The sequence below is a fragment of the Opisthorchis viverrini genome (genome assembly GCF_000715545.1).
Source record: "Opisthorchis viverrini unplaced genomic scaffold opera_v5_184, whole genome shotgun sequence".
Taxonomy (NCBI): domain Eukaryota; kingdom Metazoa; phylum Platyhelminthes; class Trematoda; order Opisthorchiida; family Opisthorchiidae; genus Opisthorchis; species Opisthorchis viverrini.
The window spans coordinates 944,613-964,146 of record NW_008751839.1 but is presented as its reverse complement, the minus strand read 5'-3'; the positions used below and the strand labels follow the sequence as shown (position 1 = coordinate 964,146).

The 19,534-nt window shown below is 43.5% G+C and overlaps 2 protein-coding genes across 2 annotated transcripts; both read right to left on the bottom strand.

The window, feature by feature from the left end:
• Window position 1: 1 nt before the first annotated feature.
• On the bottom strand, window positions 2–7,193 carry T265_07726 (hypothetical protein; the record flags this gene model as incomplete). Its single annotated transcript, XM_009173322.1, has 5 exons — window positions 2–118; window positions 475–699; window positions 2,167–2,328; window positions 3,904–4,167; window positions 7,101–7,193. The coding sequence occupies 5 exons, from the start codon at window positions 7,191–7,193 to the stop codon at window positions 2–4; spliced, it is 861 nt and encodes a 286-aa protein (XP_009171586.1).
• A 236-nt stretch (window positions 7,194–7,429) lies between these two features.
• Window positions 7,430–15,978, bottom strand: T265_07725 (hypothetical protein; the record flags this gene model as incomplete). The annotated part of the gene is made up of 8 exons (XM_009173321.1): window positions 7,430–7,644; window positions 9,983–10,255; window positions 10,843–10,993; window positions 11,130–11,227; window positions 12,969–13,124; window positions 13,335–13,356; window positions 13,526–13,955; window positions 15,884–15,978. The coding sequence occupies 8 exons, from the start codon at window positions 15,976–15,978 to the stop codon at window positions 7,430–7,432; spliced, it is 1,440 nt and encodes a 479-aa protein (XP_009171585.1).
• Between the last annotated feature and the right edge of the window lie 3,556 nt (window positions 15,979–19,534).

Sequence of the window (19,534 nt, the reverse complement as noted above, 5' to 3'; positions counted from 1 at the left end):
TCTATGTTTCCTGTCCAGGCTTGGGCACCCTGACATTATCCCAGCCCACATGCCACCCTCTGGTGGCATGGCAGATGGGCACCGAAAGAGTGCTATAGGTGAACGACTTCAAACGACTCTTGGGGCTCATCAGGTAGGCTAAGTCCCCAAGATTCCTTCTGTACTACTTGAACTCCAGTTGCACAGAATACTACCATAAACAAACGATTAACTTGAGTCTTCCGTGAGCATCAAACTGACATGCAAATGAGCGTATTTGATGAGATTATGAACTGTTGATTGAGGTCTCTCTAAACCACCGTACTCCTACTATATCACGAGATTACCATTTTATTCACGCGTATGAACTAACCACGAAATGCTAAGCATACATGGCTAGTGTGTATCACGCAAACGGAAGGTTCTGAATTTAAACTTCAGAAATTTGACAATTTTGGAACCATCTCAAACATCCAATAAAGATATCAAGCTTACTGGCAGGTCTTGATGTTTGCATGCCAGAAAAACTTTCATGTCCCTTTCGATCGTGAATCGATCGCAGTCCTCAACGTTCATTAATGGCCAATAACGTAGAAAGCCAAGGTGCACTGAGTTGCTGTCATACTTCGAGATGGATCGAAGAAGCTGCGACGTCGATATATCTATACGGTCACCTAGAATCCAGAAGTATTGTTTTAACCATTCCTGGCGTCGAAATATCTAAGGCGAGAGAAGGATTCGGTTAAACGTTTTACTGGAAAATATAAAGTACGTACAGTGGGCATGGAAACCGCAAATGATGTTGGGAATTCGCTGAGAGATTGACAAATACTCAGTTCATGAAATTCGCTGCGTCTGAGAACTAAATGATTCTGTATACAGGTGGCGGATACATACCGGGCACACGGGTAAGGCTCTTTGACCCACTGCACAGAATGGACGGAAAACACACTACTGAGAATTAGTCAGCAGAAACCGTTAAAACACAGTCCCTCCAAACCCGCATAGTTTTTGGTCAGGAGTTGTAGTGTGGGCATATCTATCATCGTCATCCTGCTTTCACTCCATATTTCGAACATTTAAACCGAATTTTTGTTCGGTTTCGTAGTAGAATGTACTAAATTTGGCTTCTAAAACAGAACTTGGTCGATTTACATGAGGAGAGACTAGCCTGGAACCTAGCTGAATATCTAGTTTGTGATTTTTTTATGACTTGATTATGCAAAATGCTATTTGGCCCGTCCGAATTTGCGATTCTACACTCGTCACTGAGTCCAGAGGCACATAAATATATGACGTGCAGACAAGGTCAACAATATGTGGATCAGATCTGATCAACTACAGTTACTGCAGAGCTTGTAGGACGCCAAACAGATTACCGGAAGAATTTGAAGTCGCAGGTGGCTCGCCCCGGTCAGCTGGGGATAAAGCCTGATAAGAGCCTGGATGAACATGGGTTTGGCAGAACGGAGAACTTCAAAGAAATTGAGTTCTTCGGGGTTTGACTTATACTCACTTTGTGTTCACTCTTTCTGCATATGCTTGTCAACAAAACACAGTACCAGCATCTGAGTGTCTGGGTGAACACTACGTGGCATTTCCACCCGAACACCAAGTATAAAAATTTTAAAGCAAGAAAAAGCTCTAGAAGAGCAGACAAGAATGGTAGAATGATATAGCTCCTTTCTCCAGACATGGGATTCATGCAGAAACAACTTATTTCCGCGGCAGAACTAGCACAGTGAAGCGATTTCCACCAAAAATGAAAGGATATGAGTTTCAGAGTTGGGGAACAGCTCAATCCAGATGGATATATGTGCTACAGACAATATTTTTTTCAACACCAAGAGGTTTTCAATAAGCGGTACAATGAGTATGGCTCTGAAATAGTCTAGGTGGTAGATATTGCTAGAACGAATTACACATTGCGTACCACTGACTGGTTTCGAGGACTTCCTGCTATGATGTTAACTTCAAGTTGACCAACACGTGAGATTTTGTCACAAAAAGGGTGGCAGGAAGTATTCTTCCAGTATGTCCAGTATTTCAGGATCTTTTGTGATGGCTCAGATTCCAACAAATCGGTTGACGGGTGTGAAATGATGCCCTGTTGGGTGGTGAAAATAACCAACGGGGGAGTAAGCGTAACGGTATCTATGACTGAGTACTCTTCAGGCTACAATTCACATACTGAGTGATGCAACACTGTGCATCATCGAGCTGCTTCGATATCAGACGTAACTTATGATTAGTGATCACTCGGCAAGTGTGTCGGCCATTGGTTCTACGAAACTGGAAGTTGATTGGCGGATTATTACTGGCTAGACACGGACAGGACCCGCATATGCTCTAAAATATAGCTCTGTAAGACTGATGAGATGATAGTCAGACAACTGACCGATCGGAATCGGAATAAGGATTTCTGCCGAGGCGCGTACTTTGAGTTCTTTGCTGAATGCACCACCGCCAAAATCATGGCGAATGACGATAGTGTTTCAAGAGGGAACTAGCTCAACAAAGGTTTTATCCGCGAGACATCAGGTCTAACTTTTTGGCATTTAAAAGAAAATCTTTTACGTTATTTGGCAATGTTCTGTTTGTTTAATTCCGTTTACACCCAGATTTAACTCAAATGATCTAATTCTGTTTATTTACTGCTTGGTGGGTTGATCAATCACTAACATGGTCAACGGAATGGGATCCGGGGCTTCGATCCCCAACATTGTCGCCTCATTCTACGATTTCTGGAGTGCGATTTCTGCTCTTGACTGGCGATAGTGACAAGGCCCCTTAGTGGCTCTCAGAAAACCGGATGGGATCCACATGATTACCTCATGACTATGCAGCGACCGGAATGGCTCAAAAAGCCAGAATACTTCGTAATATTAAGTGGATTATGAACCTTCACGGAGAATAGGCTGAACTGACGCATGCAAAATGGTGAGAGGCGAAATTTTAACTCCAAATTGAAAGTAAATAAGATATAAAAATTTAACTTCATCCTACAATGACTGGGATCGGTGCACATCCCAACTCATTTTTTGATCGTGCTGCTTTTGTGAACTTGTTTTCAACTTCCCAGTGGAATGTTGATGACCCTGCTAGTTGCCCTATTCGGTGCCCCAGGTGACAGTGCGGTTCATCTGTAAAAGTAACTGGGTATCACTAGTAAGCCAGACCAGACAGTCAGTTTGAGAGTGGGGTTTTCTGTGTTACAAGTTTTATCACTGACGTCTTTTTTGCGTCACACTCGTTTTTTAGTTGAAAACAGTCCACTCTAACAGTGTATAAATGTGAAGAAACCCATGGATTAACTGGATCAAGTAACTACTTCGGGGAAAACGAGGTCGGATTTGTCTGAGACAACAAGGAGTTTGGCAGTCCTATCGTTTTGAACTGTAAATGTGTCTACCTGACATCCGATGGTCAACAGAGTTCTTCGAATGAACACAATCACTCTATTCCGAGGGGGAATGTTTTGGGTCTCGGACGTGGCACCCAACGCCCAACGAGCCCTCTTGATGCATACTACTGACGCTAGACCGTATCTAACATGTCATTCCAGCTCACCAACGAATCGATGGAACTGGTGCCGCTGCTCGAAGGCCTGCTCAAACACGAGCATGACGCCACATCTTAGTTGATTACAGAAATGTCCGCCCATTTGGAAACCACTTCACATGCTAGTTACCCTCCACAACCTCCTCACCCAACTTTTCTGGCTTCAGTTCATGATCTCTTACAATGTTTTTACCGTGCAGCACCCAGAATAGAGGTTCACGATGGACACTTCTTTAAACCTATTACCAGCACTCTGCTATTTGGCTAAAAAGAACTAACAGCAAAAGTTCATTAGAGTTATCAGTGAGACTTCAATGAGGATGACCGTAGACAGCAATAATTGCAGGACTATCGAGAACTTACTTGAACCAATTCCGCTTCGATGTGGGGCTCCGAGGTGAGCAGGTAGATGTGGTTAATCAGCGGGTCCGTTTTACCATATTTGGATGCCTTTCCCAGAGTGATCAAAATACTTTCAAAGTCTTGCACACCTGGCCTGTTTGGATAGAGCTGTCCAATGGGGCTTCGGTCGATCTGATACAAATGTGCAGACAAGATCATATTCAGGGAGCCTTGGTTGTCCGACCTTTGTGAAGCGTTTTTCAACAGCACTCGTGCTATATCTGGCTTGAAAGAAAAACGAAAGAAAGGCATGTGTACATGATATATGAAAATTATTACACTCGATATGACGTGTACAGTAATAACAGTCAGTAGCATCATTGCGTTAAGAAATCTGGGCATTTAAGGTGAAGCTTATCCAAGGGTTGAACAATTGCAGTTTCTTTATTCAAATCTGCTGGAGTTGGTTGTGGAACTAGTCGAAATCATGTTCACCTCACTGTCGTTCGACCAGGCCTTACTTTGGTAAGTCCACAGCAAACAGCGGTAACGCTGGAGTCGAGTTTCGCTCTTAGTTGAACTTATCTCCAGTGCGTGCCTTGACTAAACATAGGACATGCGTGAGGTGGTACAACAACTACACCAGTGCAAGCCTGATTTAGTTGAGTTATCAATAGGAAAAAGCGAATGCGTTCACGTTTAAGTGACGTGGTTGTTTTGATTTATGTATTGAAAGGAGCCTTCGCTGCGCTGCGGAGTTAGTTATTGGAAAATCCCAACTGACCAGTTACAGACTATTGGACAGGGAAGCAAAACTCTCATTCACATCTTATTCACAAAAACTAGACATCCATCTTTTCCTGAACGCGTCTTCTTGAACGTTCCTGGATATTCATTGACTCCAATCATTCATTGCTCAAATCCAAGTAAATGCTACAAAGCGACTTCACAAATTCTCTTTTCAAGAGACGCAAAACAAATTCACAAGAAGAAAACATGCTACTCGAAGGCCTCTCCCATCAGTAGTATCACCGTTACGCTGGTTGTGTCAATCAAGTGTCCAGTCTGCCAGGACTTCTCGGACAGGTAGAGCGACGAACACTTAAAATCTGCCGAGCAATATGCGGTTAATTATGTGTGGATTCTGCAGTCGAATCGAAACCAATTCCTTTGGGGGAATCATTCTGTCCTGGATGCGAAAAAGGCCTCGTCAAAATGACATATATGATGCTGAGCCCAAACTAATGGTTGAAGTGACGGGAAAATTTCGCCGACTTCTGGCATCCATCCTCCCAGCAGGAAAAAGCTGCTCTCGATAGTCTAGAAACAGGAACTTTGCCTGGCAATGTAGTCAACGTCTGTCCAGTCATGTCCAGCCTGTGTGTTGGAACACCAGATTGTGTTGTATTGATTAATTCTACCAAGCAGTCCAGGTACTGGAAACCGAGCTTCATATAAGATAAGTTCCATATCTGGTCAGTACTGCAGCTGACTGAAATGCACCGTCCAGTTTGGCGCAGCGGTGTATAGTTTGTATTATTTCAGCTAGCACTAACAGCACTTCGGTTGATGATAACTAGCTTGTGTGACTGTTATACCAGCTAAGTATCTTGGATAAAACGATCACGAGAAATAAATTGTTCCTGGTCTTTAAGCGTAATTATTGACACTTGAAGAGATCTCAGTGAAAACTGCTCAACCATTGTAGTGCCGTTAAATATCGTCTATCAGTGGCATAGAGTGAAGTCGAAAATGATATGGCCATTGGGCTTTCCTCATTTTATCACTTTATATAGATATATGAAGTATATTATGTGTGTAATTACTTTATATGGGCACAAATAATATAGATATTGGATCTCATAAAGCACTTTATCCATAGGGTGGCCAATACGGCAATGATCCTTCTTTCCTAAACTAAATCTAGGAACAAGTTCCTTTTGAAAAATGTTTAGATGACCGGTGTTAAACCGCCGAGCTACCATATGGTTGATTCTGTTGCAACATAAGGCTACTAACTTCAAGATAGTGTACACATTTGGAATAGCCCGAGCAAGCTCTTCAGTCAAGCTCAACAGCGTAGATTGAGTGATTCCATCTCGAAAGCCACTAAAGTATTCATGGTATCGTGCAACTATAGTCCGTTCTGACTGCCGGCTACTTCTGCCTTAACATTCTGCCGGATGCTTTAATAACTCCATTAGTAGGTTCGTTCCTCTCCGGATTATCCCATCCAACTAGCAAAACCCAGTTTACAATCCCAATTATGCAGTCCTTCGATATGTGTGGTCATCTCTCCAATTGCTTGCGTTTTGCTTTGGAAGGAAAAATAGGTGATGAATGTGGTGATTTTGGTATATCAAGGAATCTGCATTCAACATTCTACTGTAAACAGTATTCGTTATCAGACAAAAACTATCAGGAAGGTCAGATTCCTGAAAGTAACCACAGAATACCGGAATCTACTGAGACTCTCAACCCCACTAGATGCTGACCAGACAGCGTGAGACAGCGTTAGATCAAGGTCAGATAACGCCTCCTCAATATGCAGCGCGTCACAACTTTGTATCAAAGCCAGACAGCGCGAGACAGCGTTGGGCCAAGGTCAGACAGGGCCCTCCAATAAGCGGAATAGCCTCACTGATTCTACGCTTATTCAACCATCATAAGTTGTCTGGGAACTGCTCACTTCACTGAGTACATGTTTTTCTAACCCATCAACTGCTAGGTTCACCAGGTCTTGTACATTCAATTCCACTGGTGTCCAGGAAAAACTTATTTCATTCTAATATCTACAGATGATATTTCGACAAGAGGCGGATGGTGCAGGAGTTTTAGAAAGGCTGTCAATAGTCATCACATTTTAGACATAAGCATAAAATCATGTGGCAGGATATACAGTTTCTGAACGTAGTTGTTGAATTTACTTGAGTTTTTCAGTAGTATCTTGAAGATCGTAGAATATCGGGCGTCCGTGTGACGGTATGAAAGAATGTATCACCTGATCAAGTAAGATCTAGATTTCGAACGAATCATTTTTGAAGTTGTCAAGCTAAAGCCACGGTCTGCATTGCGGTTGCGTCGGCCGTAGTCGCACCACGGAATGGTATTCCTTTATATTCAGCATAGTAGCCTGCAAGGTGAATAAAACTCTGGGTCATCATCATCATCATCATCATCATCATCATCATCATCATCATCATGTAATACGTACGTACTTGTCGTACAGTGGTTGTAGCTGCCACAATTTCTTTTACCAATGGTTCGGGGAGGTGGGGTAGCAGCTGTGCATTGCAGGTGGGAGCTGACATAATCGATGCGGAACTACAGCAATGTAGGTGGACTGTTAAGTGGGGGAATCGACAATGGAACTATGCATTGAAGGCAATAGCTTGGATGCGTGAGCACTACTGGGGGCGCGACTGGGACACGTCTGACAATGTCTCTAACAATTGATGTGGCCTGTCTCGGGGTTCCCATCCAGAAATACGGCAATGACCAGCGCAGCTGAGTTTACTTGTAATGGTTTTTATACTTCGCTGCCAAGTCATTGTTTGACCGCCTCTGGCTCTCTTCCACCCTTCATGTGGTTGTGTGAAGAGTCCTTCGAGGAAGTCGGTCGACTGGCATACGCAGCACGTAAAGGAACATCACAGACTGCATCCCTCAGGAACCGACGACGCTGTGGATGAAGCACTACCTGATAGTTCACTGCCGGTGCCCAAATCCTGATGTCCGGCGACTGATATACAGTGTCGACCGCTGATTAGGCATCAGCCTCAGCGACTAACGCAGATTGACTGCAGTCTGACGCGGTTTCTTACCGTATCAGTAAAATTAAGCTTGGATGTGCATAAAACCTTCCCAGAGTAAGGGTTGCCTAGAGGAACTATTAGTACGATGCATTGTACGGTCTCAAGCACTGCTCATAAAGTTGCTGAAAATTCCCCAACATCCCACGACTGGTCCGGTCCTTTATTGGGGTTCATCAGCTAGGCGCGTCCCCAAGTTTTCCTCAACCTTCTATTCTACTTGGACCCAAACTGCAGGAAGTCGAACTTATACGCTCATCTGCATACCTATTTGTTTGTCCCGAGAGATCCAACTGAATTACACCTGAACCTTTCGTCCACGATTTTCTTCTTCAGCTGAATGTGCTGCACCGGGCCGCCTCATGTTTCATTTGGTGCAATATTCGAGATGTCGCTACTCATAAGTTGCTGAAAACCTGACGACGGCCCGTAACCCGTTCCCCCCTCTTCGGGACTTCTCAGTTAGATGCCGTCACCGAATTTCTTCCAACTTGATCTTTGTCTTGGATGCGGTCCCTACGAGACCTCGAAAACTAGCCAAAATAGCTTTACTGAACAAGGAAGGGCGCATGGTGGAAACGGTATAGTTCCTGCACGGTGCTTCAAAGCACCGTCAAGTGCAAAGGACAGAATATCAGATCCATGCCATTCAGAAACGACTTACGAACTGTCAGTAACCCCTAGAGATTGAAGGTTTATTCTACAGGGTCCTAGCCAAACGTCCTAAACCTCCTGGTGTCATAATGTTCGAATTTGATGAGGAAACTGTCCAACATGGCTGTTTTTAATTCTCCATAGCGCAAAATCATTCGATTGTAAGCTGAAAAGTTACACTTTTCTACGTCGCCGTCTAGGTTTCCGTGACACATTTGAGCTCGTAGAGGCTTTCTTATATGGTAATGCCGCCTATCGATTGCTGGGCGGGAACTGAGCTGCCAGAGTATTCGATAAGGAGAAGACAGAACACGGCTTTACTGCCAATTCACAACATACGGAGTTGGTGCGTAAATATATAAGATGGCTGAACAGACAAATATGTTTGTTCACTCGCTTATTCGCCCTTGTTCAGCCAATGGCGATGTTTCTGCCTTGAGCATTTTCTCATCCGCTCCGCTGACCGCGTGTTACAAACCGTGTTTGGTAGGCTCGGCCCGTACACCTGCTATCCGGATTACGTGGTGACCGCTGGTGACCTTAGGGACGCGTCGTTCTAAGCACACGCTCTTTTCCGTCTGTACGCATCCTCACAAGTATGTACATCGACCCACTCACTATGGAGGTCACACTCATAATGACTGTAAACTGTGTCTATTTGATTTGGAGCTGGCACATGCGATCCTCACTCTCTTCTCCTAGCAAGAAGTATTCTTAGGGTGGGAAGCCCCCGTACAGTTCTATACCGACGGCGCCGTTATGTAACTTCCTTTTGATCTCTTGTTCAGCGACACTTCATTGGAAAACTTAGTCAGATGTTTTCGAAATTAGCACTCTGTCATACAATTCTAACGGAACCCATCCAGCTAGCCGGTTTGCCTTTGCAACAGTATACTTCATTTCGTAGATATTTAGGCTGACCAGACTACTCACGGTTCGCTTTGGTGATCTGTCTGCAAAAGGTTCGCCTCGACAGGGCAGTAACTTTGATTTCGCTCAACACGAAAGCAAAATCAATTTCTCAGTCACGCTTTAACGAGTCTGGCGAGGGAGATATGTTATGACGCCGCGACGGATCCCGGACGGGAGTGTATCATTAGTGTGCCCGAGGTAGTTCAGTTGTCAAGGTGTGAAGCTACTGACTGAAATGCCCGTGGTTCGAGTGTTTTTCCTGAGCTTGGACAACTTGCCAATACTTTAGCCTTTGTGCTTCCTGTGGGTTTTGAGGTACCTACGCACCTAGTGGTTATGCTCAAATGCAATGGATATCTAGAGAGATCCATGGCGACGTCCTTTCCGACCAAGTGTTACCGCCTTTCGATCTGTTGGCAGACGCACTGCCGCCTATCCTGTGGTCAGCCATGGTCAAACAAACGACACCAGTCCTCACCAAAAACATGGTCGTGTATTTCTTCTGCTGTAAAAGGGTCATCATCGAGGTCACTGTGTTGTGACGGTGAGCTATGCTGGGGTATGTCGACACTCGCATTTTGTGGAACTAGTTAAGGTTCTGTCCACAGTTTTAGTTTTCCCGGTAGACCGTTTGTGCCAGACAACAGCCAATGAGGGAATTCACCCACACTTCAGAATAAAACCATAGAACCAAACATGTCAGTCGGACGTTGGCTGCTTACCGCTGGTTCCATCGGTAAGTAGATAGGCTCTGGGAATCTTCTCCATTCTGGCGAGGTCTTGTAAAACCCGGATTATGTGGTCCATACTTGGTTGAAGCCAGACGGTATCGTATGGTGGATCTTTGGTCGGATAGGACTTATCTGGACAAATAGGTTTGGGAATGGCCACGTGCATAATTTTGCGGGGTTTAGTGTACAGCTCAATGCGTTTGGCAACAGCGCAACTGGTCAAGCTAAGGATTGCCCGAACCCTTTCGGCAAGCAGGGCACAGGCTGAAAATGAAAGAAAAAGCGAGAGCTTTCCGCCAAAGATTGTCCGCTTTCAAAAGTACACAAATGAATTCGCCAGTTTTTAAATAAAACACAAACATTGTACTAAACGCTATGAATTTCGATGCGGCATCGCGAGCTCCTTTCAATCCCCTCAAACAATCTCACAAGTGCTCAAACAGTTCAAAATTATGGAATATTGTTGTGTCGTAGGTGGCCGTCTTTTGGTTACACCTGAAATGAACCCGCCAGACTACGTGGTAAGGAGAAGACAGAGACCCCTAGACACATCTGTAGTGCAAGGACAAATGCAGAGCTTCTATGTGAGTATATATAGTAACCAAATGGCCAATTATGGGCATTCGCTTGTTCGGTCTGTCCAGCCAATGGCGACGTTCCTACCGCGGACAATTTCACGCCCACTCCTGTGGTCGCATGCTGCCAAACGTGTTAGCTAACTGTAGTGCAAGGACAAATGCAGAGCTTCTGTGTGAGTATATATAGTAGCCAAATGGCCAATTATAGGTATTCGCTTGTTCGGTCTGTCCAGTCAATGGTGACGTTCCTACAGCGGACAATTCTACACCCACTCCTGTGGTCGCATGCTGCCAAGCTTGTTAGGTAGGCTGCGTCAACACATCTGCTATCCGGAACGTGTGGTACCTTGGGGATGTGTAGTTCTCTGCACATGCGCTTTTTCATATCTGAAGGCGTCCAAACGAACTTATGTTCTACTTGAGACTAAATTGCTTAAAAACATCATAAACGAGAGATTCAGCTGGGTTCCAGGTTTGCAAATGAGTGTATTTCGCTAAGTTCGTTCGATTTGGGTTCAAGTAGAACATAAAGTTGACGGAAACTCAGGGACTGCACCAACCTGATGAGCCCCAAGGAGAGCAAAACCGGTCGTGGGCTGTCGAAGAATTTTCAACAACCTCATGAGTAGTGTATTACGCCTATACATGGTTCCGTTTACTATTTTTCGTTAAGAACACAATGCTCTTGGATGCTTACTCTTAAATGATCGGAAAGACTCACTTTAGGATAACATTAGGCACCAGGAATTTCTCCATAACTTAGATTCACGCTATCGAATAGTCCTGACACGGTCATTATACCACTGCATGAAAATCTATGACTAATGTGTCCGTAACTGTCCACAGGGGTGCATTACGACTGAACATAGAGGAGAAATTCATGGTTCCATTAAAACGGCTGAACGGATGGGATTCTGTCACGTTTACTTATCATTTCTCCCACTTGCCCAAGTAGTGTTCATTAGTAAGTGTCCTCATGTGACGAAAAGGAATATCGATTTCGACCAACGCGAATTCCTTCTGCTTTCCCCTACTTATCATTTCTCCCACTTGCCCAAGTAACAAGTGTTCATTAGTAAGTGTCCTCACGTGACGAAAAGGAATATCGATTTCGACCATCGCGCATTCCTTCTGCTTTTCCTACGCCACGCCTCAAGAGAATTCAGGTGCTCAAGTTGTCCAGGTAGTAGTTTCAGCATCATTAAACACATATTACTTCCTTCCATGATCTCTTAAAATCCGACCACCTCTCAGCTTGACACTGATCTGCAAGTGTATTCCAGTCGCCTTCCTGTTTTACAAGCAAAATGCTCTGACTGGGCGCGCCTCACCCTTAGTTCAGTGTTACGTGTTATGTGATTGTTCACTGTCCTCAGTCGCTTCCTAATTACGCTACCTTGCAGAGTGTGTGACAACGTCGTGTTGGTTTCACTGCCGTTTCGATAGAGGTTGGTCAGAAATTTTGGATCGCATTGATCCCGATGGATTTGTCGGTCCCAGTATATGTACCTTTAGCTGAGCGACCACCAAATAAAAAACTGAACATTAATACCAATTATTCGTGCCACTTAAACCTTTGCATATGTTCCATGAGTACTAAATTGCAGCAAGGGGACTAGCACGCCTACCTTTCTATACGATCAGCTCCTTTCCACAGGTTATATCGGCGTACGATATGCCTACCTCCACACTGATTTAGACGTCCATCAGATGGAGCGCACTGTAACAGTAGTAATAATTCTAGGCTGGAACTATGCATGGTTAAGCTTGTTGTCCCATGGAAAATTTCCCGATGAAGCTATCTACCTTGCTAGATAACAGGCTTTCATCGAATTCAGGCTGAATTGTATCATGCGAACTTTCCTCATGGTCACCAATATCGTGTTCATGCATCTAAGGGACTACCTGTTCTTTGAGTATCTTATTTGGATAATTGAAACAAATGTCGGATCTCAAGTCTCGCTCCAATCAAGCCCATATATTATGCACACTGACCAGAACTGTTCCTCGAAACAACCAAGCGACTGATTCCGAGTGCTGCAGTCTCCATCTCTGATCTCCAGCCAAGCTCTGTCTTCAAGACATCAAAGTTGTGCGAAATTCATGGGCTGCGTTTGGAGCCCTCGGTTTATTTGCTAATGAAGGATCGTCTCCGGTTGATTCTGTCCCACATCCTCATTTGGGAGCTAACAAACGCTTCACTATATGTATTTTCATGCTCTCATTTTTGAACCGATGACGCGTGTTTACATGCGAATTCGCAGACATACCACTTAGAGACAGAACAAACTAGCGAGCAAGACACGGTTAAATTTGACGACCTTGTAAAGGAAAATCACGAGTAACAACACCAGAGTCCGCTAAAAATACCGGTTTTTCTAAATACCACGGAAACTCACGTTGTGAAAGATCGTAGGATCTTAGCAGGAAAACGAAAGATGTGTTGACTGTATCTTGAGCGAGCCATCTTGTCCTCTCAAGCTCTGGTTTTAGCTTATCCAAGAGAGGCTGCAATTCGAAGGTGGAACTGTCATAAAATTCGTCGTAGATGACGCCTGTTTAAAAAAGCGAAATGTGGAGACGCTGTTGAATACATCTGCGCCACTGACAACTCTCACTCAGTGAAAGTATTCTCAATATGACTACATACTTTGGGATTCACCTCATCAGACTGGCACTGTCCTTGGCATGATTTCGAATGAGAAGTTGCTCTCTTTTCTCCCATATTCTGCTGTTACTCTTGCGCATTCATAGCTTGCATTCACTTTTTATGTTTGTGACCATGCTCTTCAAAAACAAATGATGATATAATAAACGATCTAATGGCGAGTATTCATATATGAGGACCGTTCAACCAATTTTTCGGGTAGTTCTGAAAAGAGGATAGTAGATTAGGCCTGCAAGGCCTCAGTCAAACAGTCACAGCTACGAGCAGCAATAGAGTAGCGTACCCCACCCGATGAACAAACAGTAGGTATATAGGTGTCCCAGGAAACAGCGCATGCAAATCGGCGATAAGGCGAGAAAAGTAGGTTGATATGCCATCGTACCATAGGGACTTTGATGATGCCCTCAGGTAACAATTGATGTAGCTTGGAAAACGTACATGATATCTTGGGAAAACATAAGTGTGAGTGGGTTCGGAATAAATTTGGGAGTGTTGCATGTTCATATTAGATATATATGGACAATTCATCGACAGCGGAATCAACAGTGTGGCGGACGGAACTGGTAAAGAAACCAATAGGGTTGTCCGGCAAATGGGCATTCTATAGTATTCAGTTATGAGGGCGTAGTTGGATGGGGAGCTCGTCAAACTCCGTATGATTTTCTCGTGAAAATGGGACTGTGGATTAAGTAACCGGATTTCACAGGCCGCATCCTGTCTAACTCTCAGTTAAGCACACTGCTGATCAAGCCCTCGTAGCTGAACGATTTAGCCTTCAACTGTCAGCCGGTAGGTTCCTAGTTCGAATCTGTCTAAAAGTCTTAGAGATGTACAGAACTGATGATTTCCAACAAGGGTGAGAGCTGTACAGAGTTTCTCAGCTCTTCGACAAAGAAGGTGCAAACTCAACCAAGTGTATTCGTTGAAACCTAAGGAGTCTCGATTAGGTTTTTTCTATGGTGGTGACAGACTAGTTGCCAAACAAAACTCTGGTTAAACAATGCAGAGCATTATGCATTCTGCGTTAAGCTTCCAACTAGAGTTTCATTAGAATCAGGATCCATTTACCGTCCAGTTCAAGAATAGAAGAGTCAGGTAGGTCCATCAACAAAATGTCCCCGACTTCAAACATCAAGTTTGCTGTAACACTAACTAAAGAAAACACCATACCAAGTGCTATTCAGTGCTGTTCAGACAAGATGCCCTATTGACGAAGAACACAGAGAAACACTGAAAAAAACCCGGACGATATAGTTAAAGTCTTAGAGATGTACAGAACTGATGATATCCAACAAGGGTGAGAGCTGTACAGAGTTTCTCAGCTCTTCGACAAAGAAGGTGCAAACTCAACCAAGTGTATTCGTTGAAACCTAAGGAGTCTCGATTAGGTTTTTTCTATGGTGGTGACAGACTAGTTGCCAAACAAAACTCTGGTTAAACAATGCAGAGCATTATGCATTCTGCGTTAAGCTTCCAACTAGAGTTTCATTAGAATCAGGATCCATTTACCGTCCAGTTCAAGAATAGAAGAGTCAGGTAGGTCCATCAACAAAATGTCCCCGACTTCAAACATCAAGTTTGCTGTAACACTAACTAAAGAAAACACCATACCAAGTGCTATTCAGTGCTGTTCAGACAAGATGCCCTATTGACGAAGAACACAGAGAAACACTGAAAAAAACCCGGACAGATATAGTTAATCGTGGATGAATGAGGTTCCTAGTGAACATCAGTCTGGTTGAATAAGTGGTACCGTAGCAAGAGTGTATTTGACCGATTGCTTCAACTAGTAAGGTGATTGCCAATTTATTGTAGTACTTGGTATGATGTATATTGTTGAAATGATCTGTACTCTCACAATTATTGTTCATTCTTGGTTTATCCGGTCATCTTTTAATTGATTCCACCTTGAATCGTGGTCTGTTTTCTGTCTGGTCTGTCAGAATGATCGAAATCCGGTAGTCTTTGTTTGATCAAACTCTCCTAAAAGGGTACAGTTCAACCACTCGCCCAGCTGATTGGCACACGACCGCACAGGGTGCGTTTGGTTTGTCAGAAAACGTCTACGTTACCGAGTGTTTTCCAAACTTTTCCAAAATGGTAGTTTGCTCATTCTCTCACCTATCATGTTCTGTGTAGTTAGTGAAAGCGGTTAGCATTGGGACAGAGAATTTACTTGTTGGTGATGTGGATCCGGTTCATGGGTCGTCGTTCAGAAAGGTATGACCAACAGTCTGTGACTTTATTTTGGGGCAATGATTTTGTTTTTGACACAGAACCTTTTTTAGGCTGATGGAGGAGATTACTAGGTTGAGTGAGTTTTAGTCCAGACGGAGAGATATTTACCAAGACCTTTTTTAGACGAATACACGAAATCAATGTTAAGTATCTGTCCACAGTTTTTTTAGTTAGTGCAAGTGACAATGGGGCAGTCTGAAAGTGCCTTACCAGATTATTCCATTTATATCTTCATGCTCTCACCTAACGGTTTTGGACGAGACGCGGAACGTATTTCTCGGCATACCAGCCCCTGCTGTTTAACATGCTTTTACCCGGTTGGTTTTAAAAGGATGTCCTGCCGCTGGACAGAGTTAACCAAACTTTTGGCAGCCCAATGAAGTTGATTTGGAGATTGCTCATATTCACATCCTTCGTTTGAACAGTCGTCTCTTTGTCCTGATGTAATTATTCTGGCGAGTGCACACCAAAGAGTGGAAGCACTGGACTCGTCTTCCACTCATCAGCAGTGCATGTCATTCGCCACGCTGGGGTTCGAACGCCGAACACTTGATATACGAGGCAAGCGTGTTACCACTACTCCACCAGTGCAAGCTGGATGCATAGGAACTTTCACATCCGAACGGATGAGAGTTTCTTCTACTTCTTTCACATTTCTGCGGATTGTGGGTTGACCCTCTCTACCTCCCTTCCGTTCAGCTCCGATGGGCATTCGTCGACCTGGTGTGATGATCATATTCCTGACAAGTATTGATTGATGGCTGAGTTATCCATTCAAATTGAGTAAGCGAATGAGCGAATATTTCGGTGGAATCGAACCCTAAGCTCTTCATACGTCATTACTGGTAAATGATAAGCGAAACCGGCAAAAATGACTAATGATTCGCCTGAACGAACAGGTGGGGGGACTATTCGACAGAAGATTCCGGAAGCTGATCCTGCTATGTGCCCTAGCAAATGTGAAGCGCTCTCGTGATTCTATTGAGGGTGGCTAGGATACAACGGCAGCTGTCAAAGAACACAGTCGGTCCACACTAATGAGGTTATTAGAAGGGACATTAAATATAATTAAATGTGATATATAATGTATAAATACGAATAAATAAATGTAAAATTTAAGATATATATAATATATAATATAATGTATATAATATAATATAAATATAATTAGATGGACGTAGTGCACTACTCATGAGGTTGCTGAAGATTCTTCCACAACCCACAACCGGTTTCGCCCTGCTTGGGGCTCATCAGGTAGGCACGATTCCCGAGTTTCCGTCAACCTTATGTTCTACTTCAAAACCAAGTTGCACGAAATTAGCGAAACACACTCATAAGCAAACCAATTTCGTTTTGAGGAAGACTCCCCTGGAAACCAGCCGTATCTCTTATTTATGATTTCTTTCAAATGATGTTTGCAAATGAGTGTATTTCGATAACTGGATGAACTTTTTTTGGTTTTACAGCAATGAACCATCAGTGTTAACCCTAATATTTCTGTCCCTGATAATGACGCTAATGATAATGAACAATAAAAGTGGTTCAATTCTGGGAGAAATCATAATAATCAGTGACGACAGATGGTGTCGAAATATATTTGTTCATTATCATTTAACTACTGTGCCCTGGTTGATGTCAAAATGCGCACCAACAAGTCTAGATATGAAAGTACGATATATAAGAGTCGATCCAGAATAACCAAGCAACCAGGGGACAGACAAATGAAGGGGTGGACAATCCTATCATTATAACAGCAATAGTGTCTGCGAGAAAATACCTGAAATTGCGTCATCTGCTTCCACGCACAATAGTAGTTCGGAACTGAAAATCAGTTTGTTGATTGATCCACCGCGGACAGATCAGATGACATGGTTTGCTGACTTCGTCATCCATCAATTGAATAGGCTATCGTACCGTCCCGTTTTTGCATAACCCCCCTCAGACACGTTGGGAATTCACGTTTTTTCCATAGTTTTGGGGGATGATTAACCACCGATGATCACATGTTCATTAGCTGAATAGCTCTCAGTTAAATAATCTGCGTTAGACCATTTGTTTTTAGCAGTCCAGGTCAGGCTGAAAACCGCTTTCCCTAGCATAAAACTGGGCTTTCAACCTTTCGGCCATGTGGCTAAGAACTGCTGCAGTTGTATTTCATTTTAAAACCCTCATTATCATGTATATTTGAAGATCATGGTCACAACCATGAGAAAGTAAACCCAAGCGATAGATGTGGTAGGGTGCACAGGGGAATACTAGATAATAATCGAGAGAAAAATCCCACTCAAATTCGTCCTACCAACAGTTTTAACTAGACAAGGTGAATCCAAAAGCATTAAGGATGTTTGATATGGAAATACGCGTGTGAATACCAGCAACCGAAGGAAGGAAAAACAATACTGATTGCTGCTCAAGGGGGCAGTAAGCGCCAGCACAACGAAGACCCACACATCGGGCAGAAAATGTCCGCCCTACTGGGTTAGGTGTCAGAGTCCATGACAAGAATGAGCACTTAACGTCATGTAAAACGCATAAATGTTGTAAGTACGTACATAGCCCAAAATGGCAAGCAAACACAAGTCACTGACTGTGGTTTTAGGAAGTCTCGACTCAATAACAGCCATGGCAGATTGAAGAAAGCACATCCATCGATATGAAATGATCATCGGTTGGCGAACCAAAAAGTCAACACCACATTCGATTGCACGTAGGGTTACTTACAAAACTACTGAAGGGATGCAAATTACTGTCACAGATCCCTACAAATCGTAGTTTTTGCTTAGCCCACGGGGTGTGATATATGACAGACTCGAGTGCATACGATTACAATCTGATTCGCGGAAGATAACACCTGTGAAATGGCAATAAATAAAGAAAAAATCCTGGCAGCCCTAACCAGGAGCTTTCAGTGATGAATGGAGTGAGGCTTCTGTGGGCTAGTCTTAAATAATGCTCTTAGAACAATGAAACGCAGCTCATAAAGGGCAGAAAAAAACCGTATCTATTTCATGAGTTTAAGATGGTGGGGTGCCTAGAAATGATAAAACCGAAAGTTGAAAGTGATTGTCGTTATAAGTTCGCTGGTGTACTGTAGTGCGCGCGACAGCTAACAGGATTTTGTGCCGTTCTGGCGAAAGGCAACTGAAATATATGATATAAACTTAACACACTACTCATAAGCTTTCTGGAAACTGTTCGCCAACTCGCGACGGGTTTCGCCTTTCTTGGATCTCATCAGGTAGGCACAATCCCCAGTTGAAGACAAACATCATAAACGAGAGATTCAGCTGGGATTCGGGTGAGACACGGTGAAAGTCACACTGCTATGCAAATAAAGTTTATATGGTGTATATTATATGGTATATATGGTGTTCTTTTAGACTACCTACGGTTCGATCCTTTTGTGCGAGATCACTGGGTGATTCTCTTTGTACACTCTGTAGAGGCTGTCGCTTATTAGGAAAGCAATGTGCCGACCTGGGGGCCGAACAAGGAGAGGGTGACTTCAGAACCTTTTAAGTGAAATGTGAGTTGCGTTATTCTCGGTGTTTTTTTGTTTCTGGTCATTTTAGTGACAAAACTTACAATGTTGTTAATTTTTCGTTCGTGTACACTTTATCCTCTGATCGGACCCTATGATTGGTCAAAGTCAGCATTTATTGATGACGGTATGGCATCGAGGGGTTACAGTAGTGTTACGTCACTTCGGAAAGCGGATCAATTGCGGCTCGGTACTGTGTCCAGACTTACTTTGAGATCTTTACGAAGACTGGTACATTTGACTTTCAAAAGCGACAACCCTAAGAACACATCAGTTTCTTCAATCTTCTGAATTCACTATTAAAGTTGTGGTCTTCTGTTAGGACGATTCATTTCGGAAAGCGGAACACTCTACAAACTTATTGTGATCTATACTTCCCTCTTAAGGATCGTAAACGTCGGCTATGCTCGCCTAACATGCATCCAGATGCCAGTAGATGGATACGAGTTACACACACGCATAGAAGAACTGTACTGACATATGAAAGCATCACCGCGGTATACTCAACTCCCATTGAC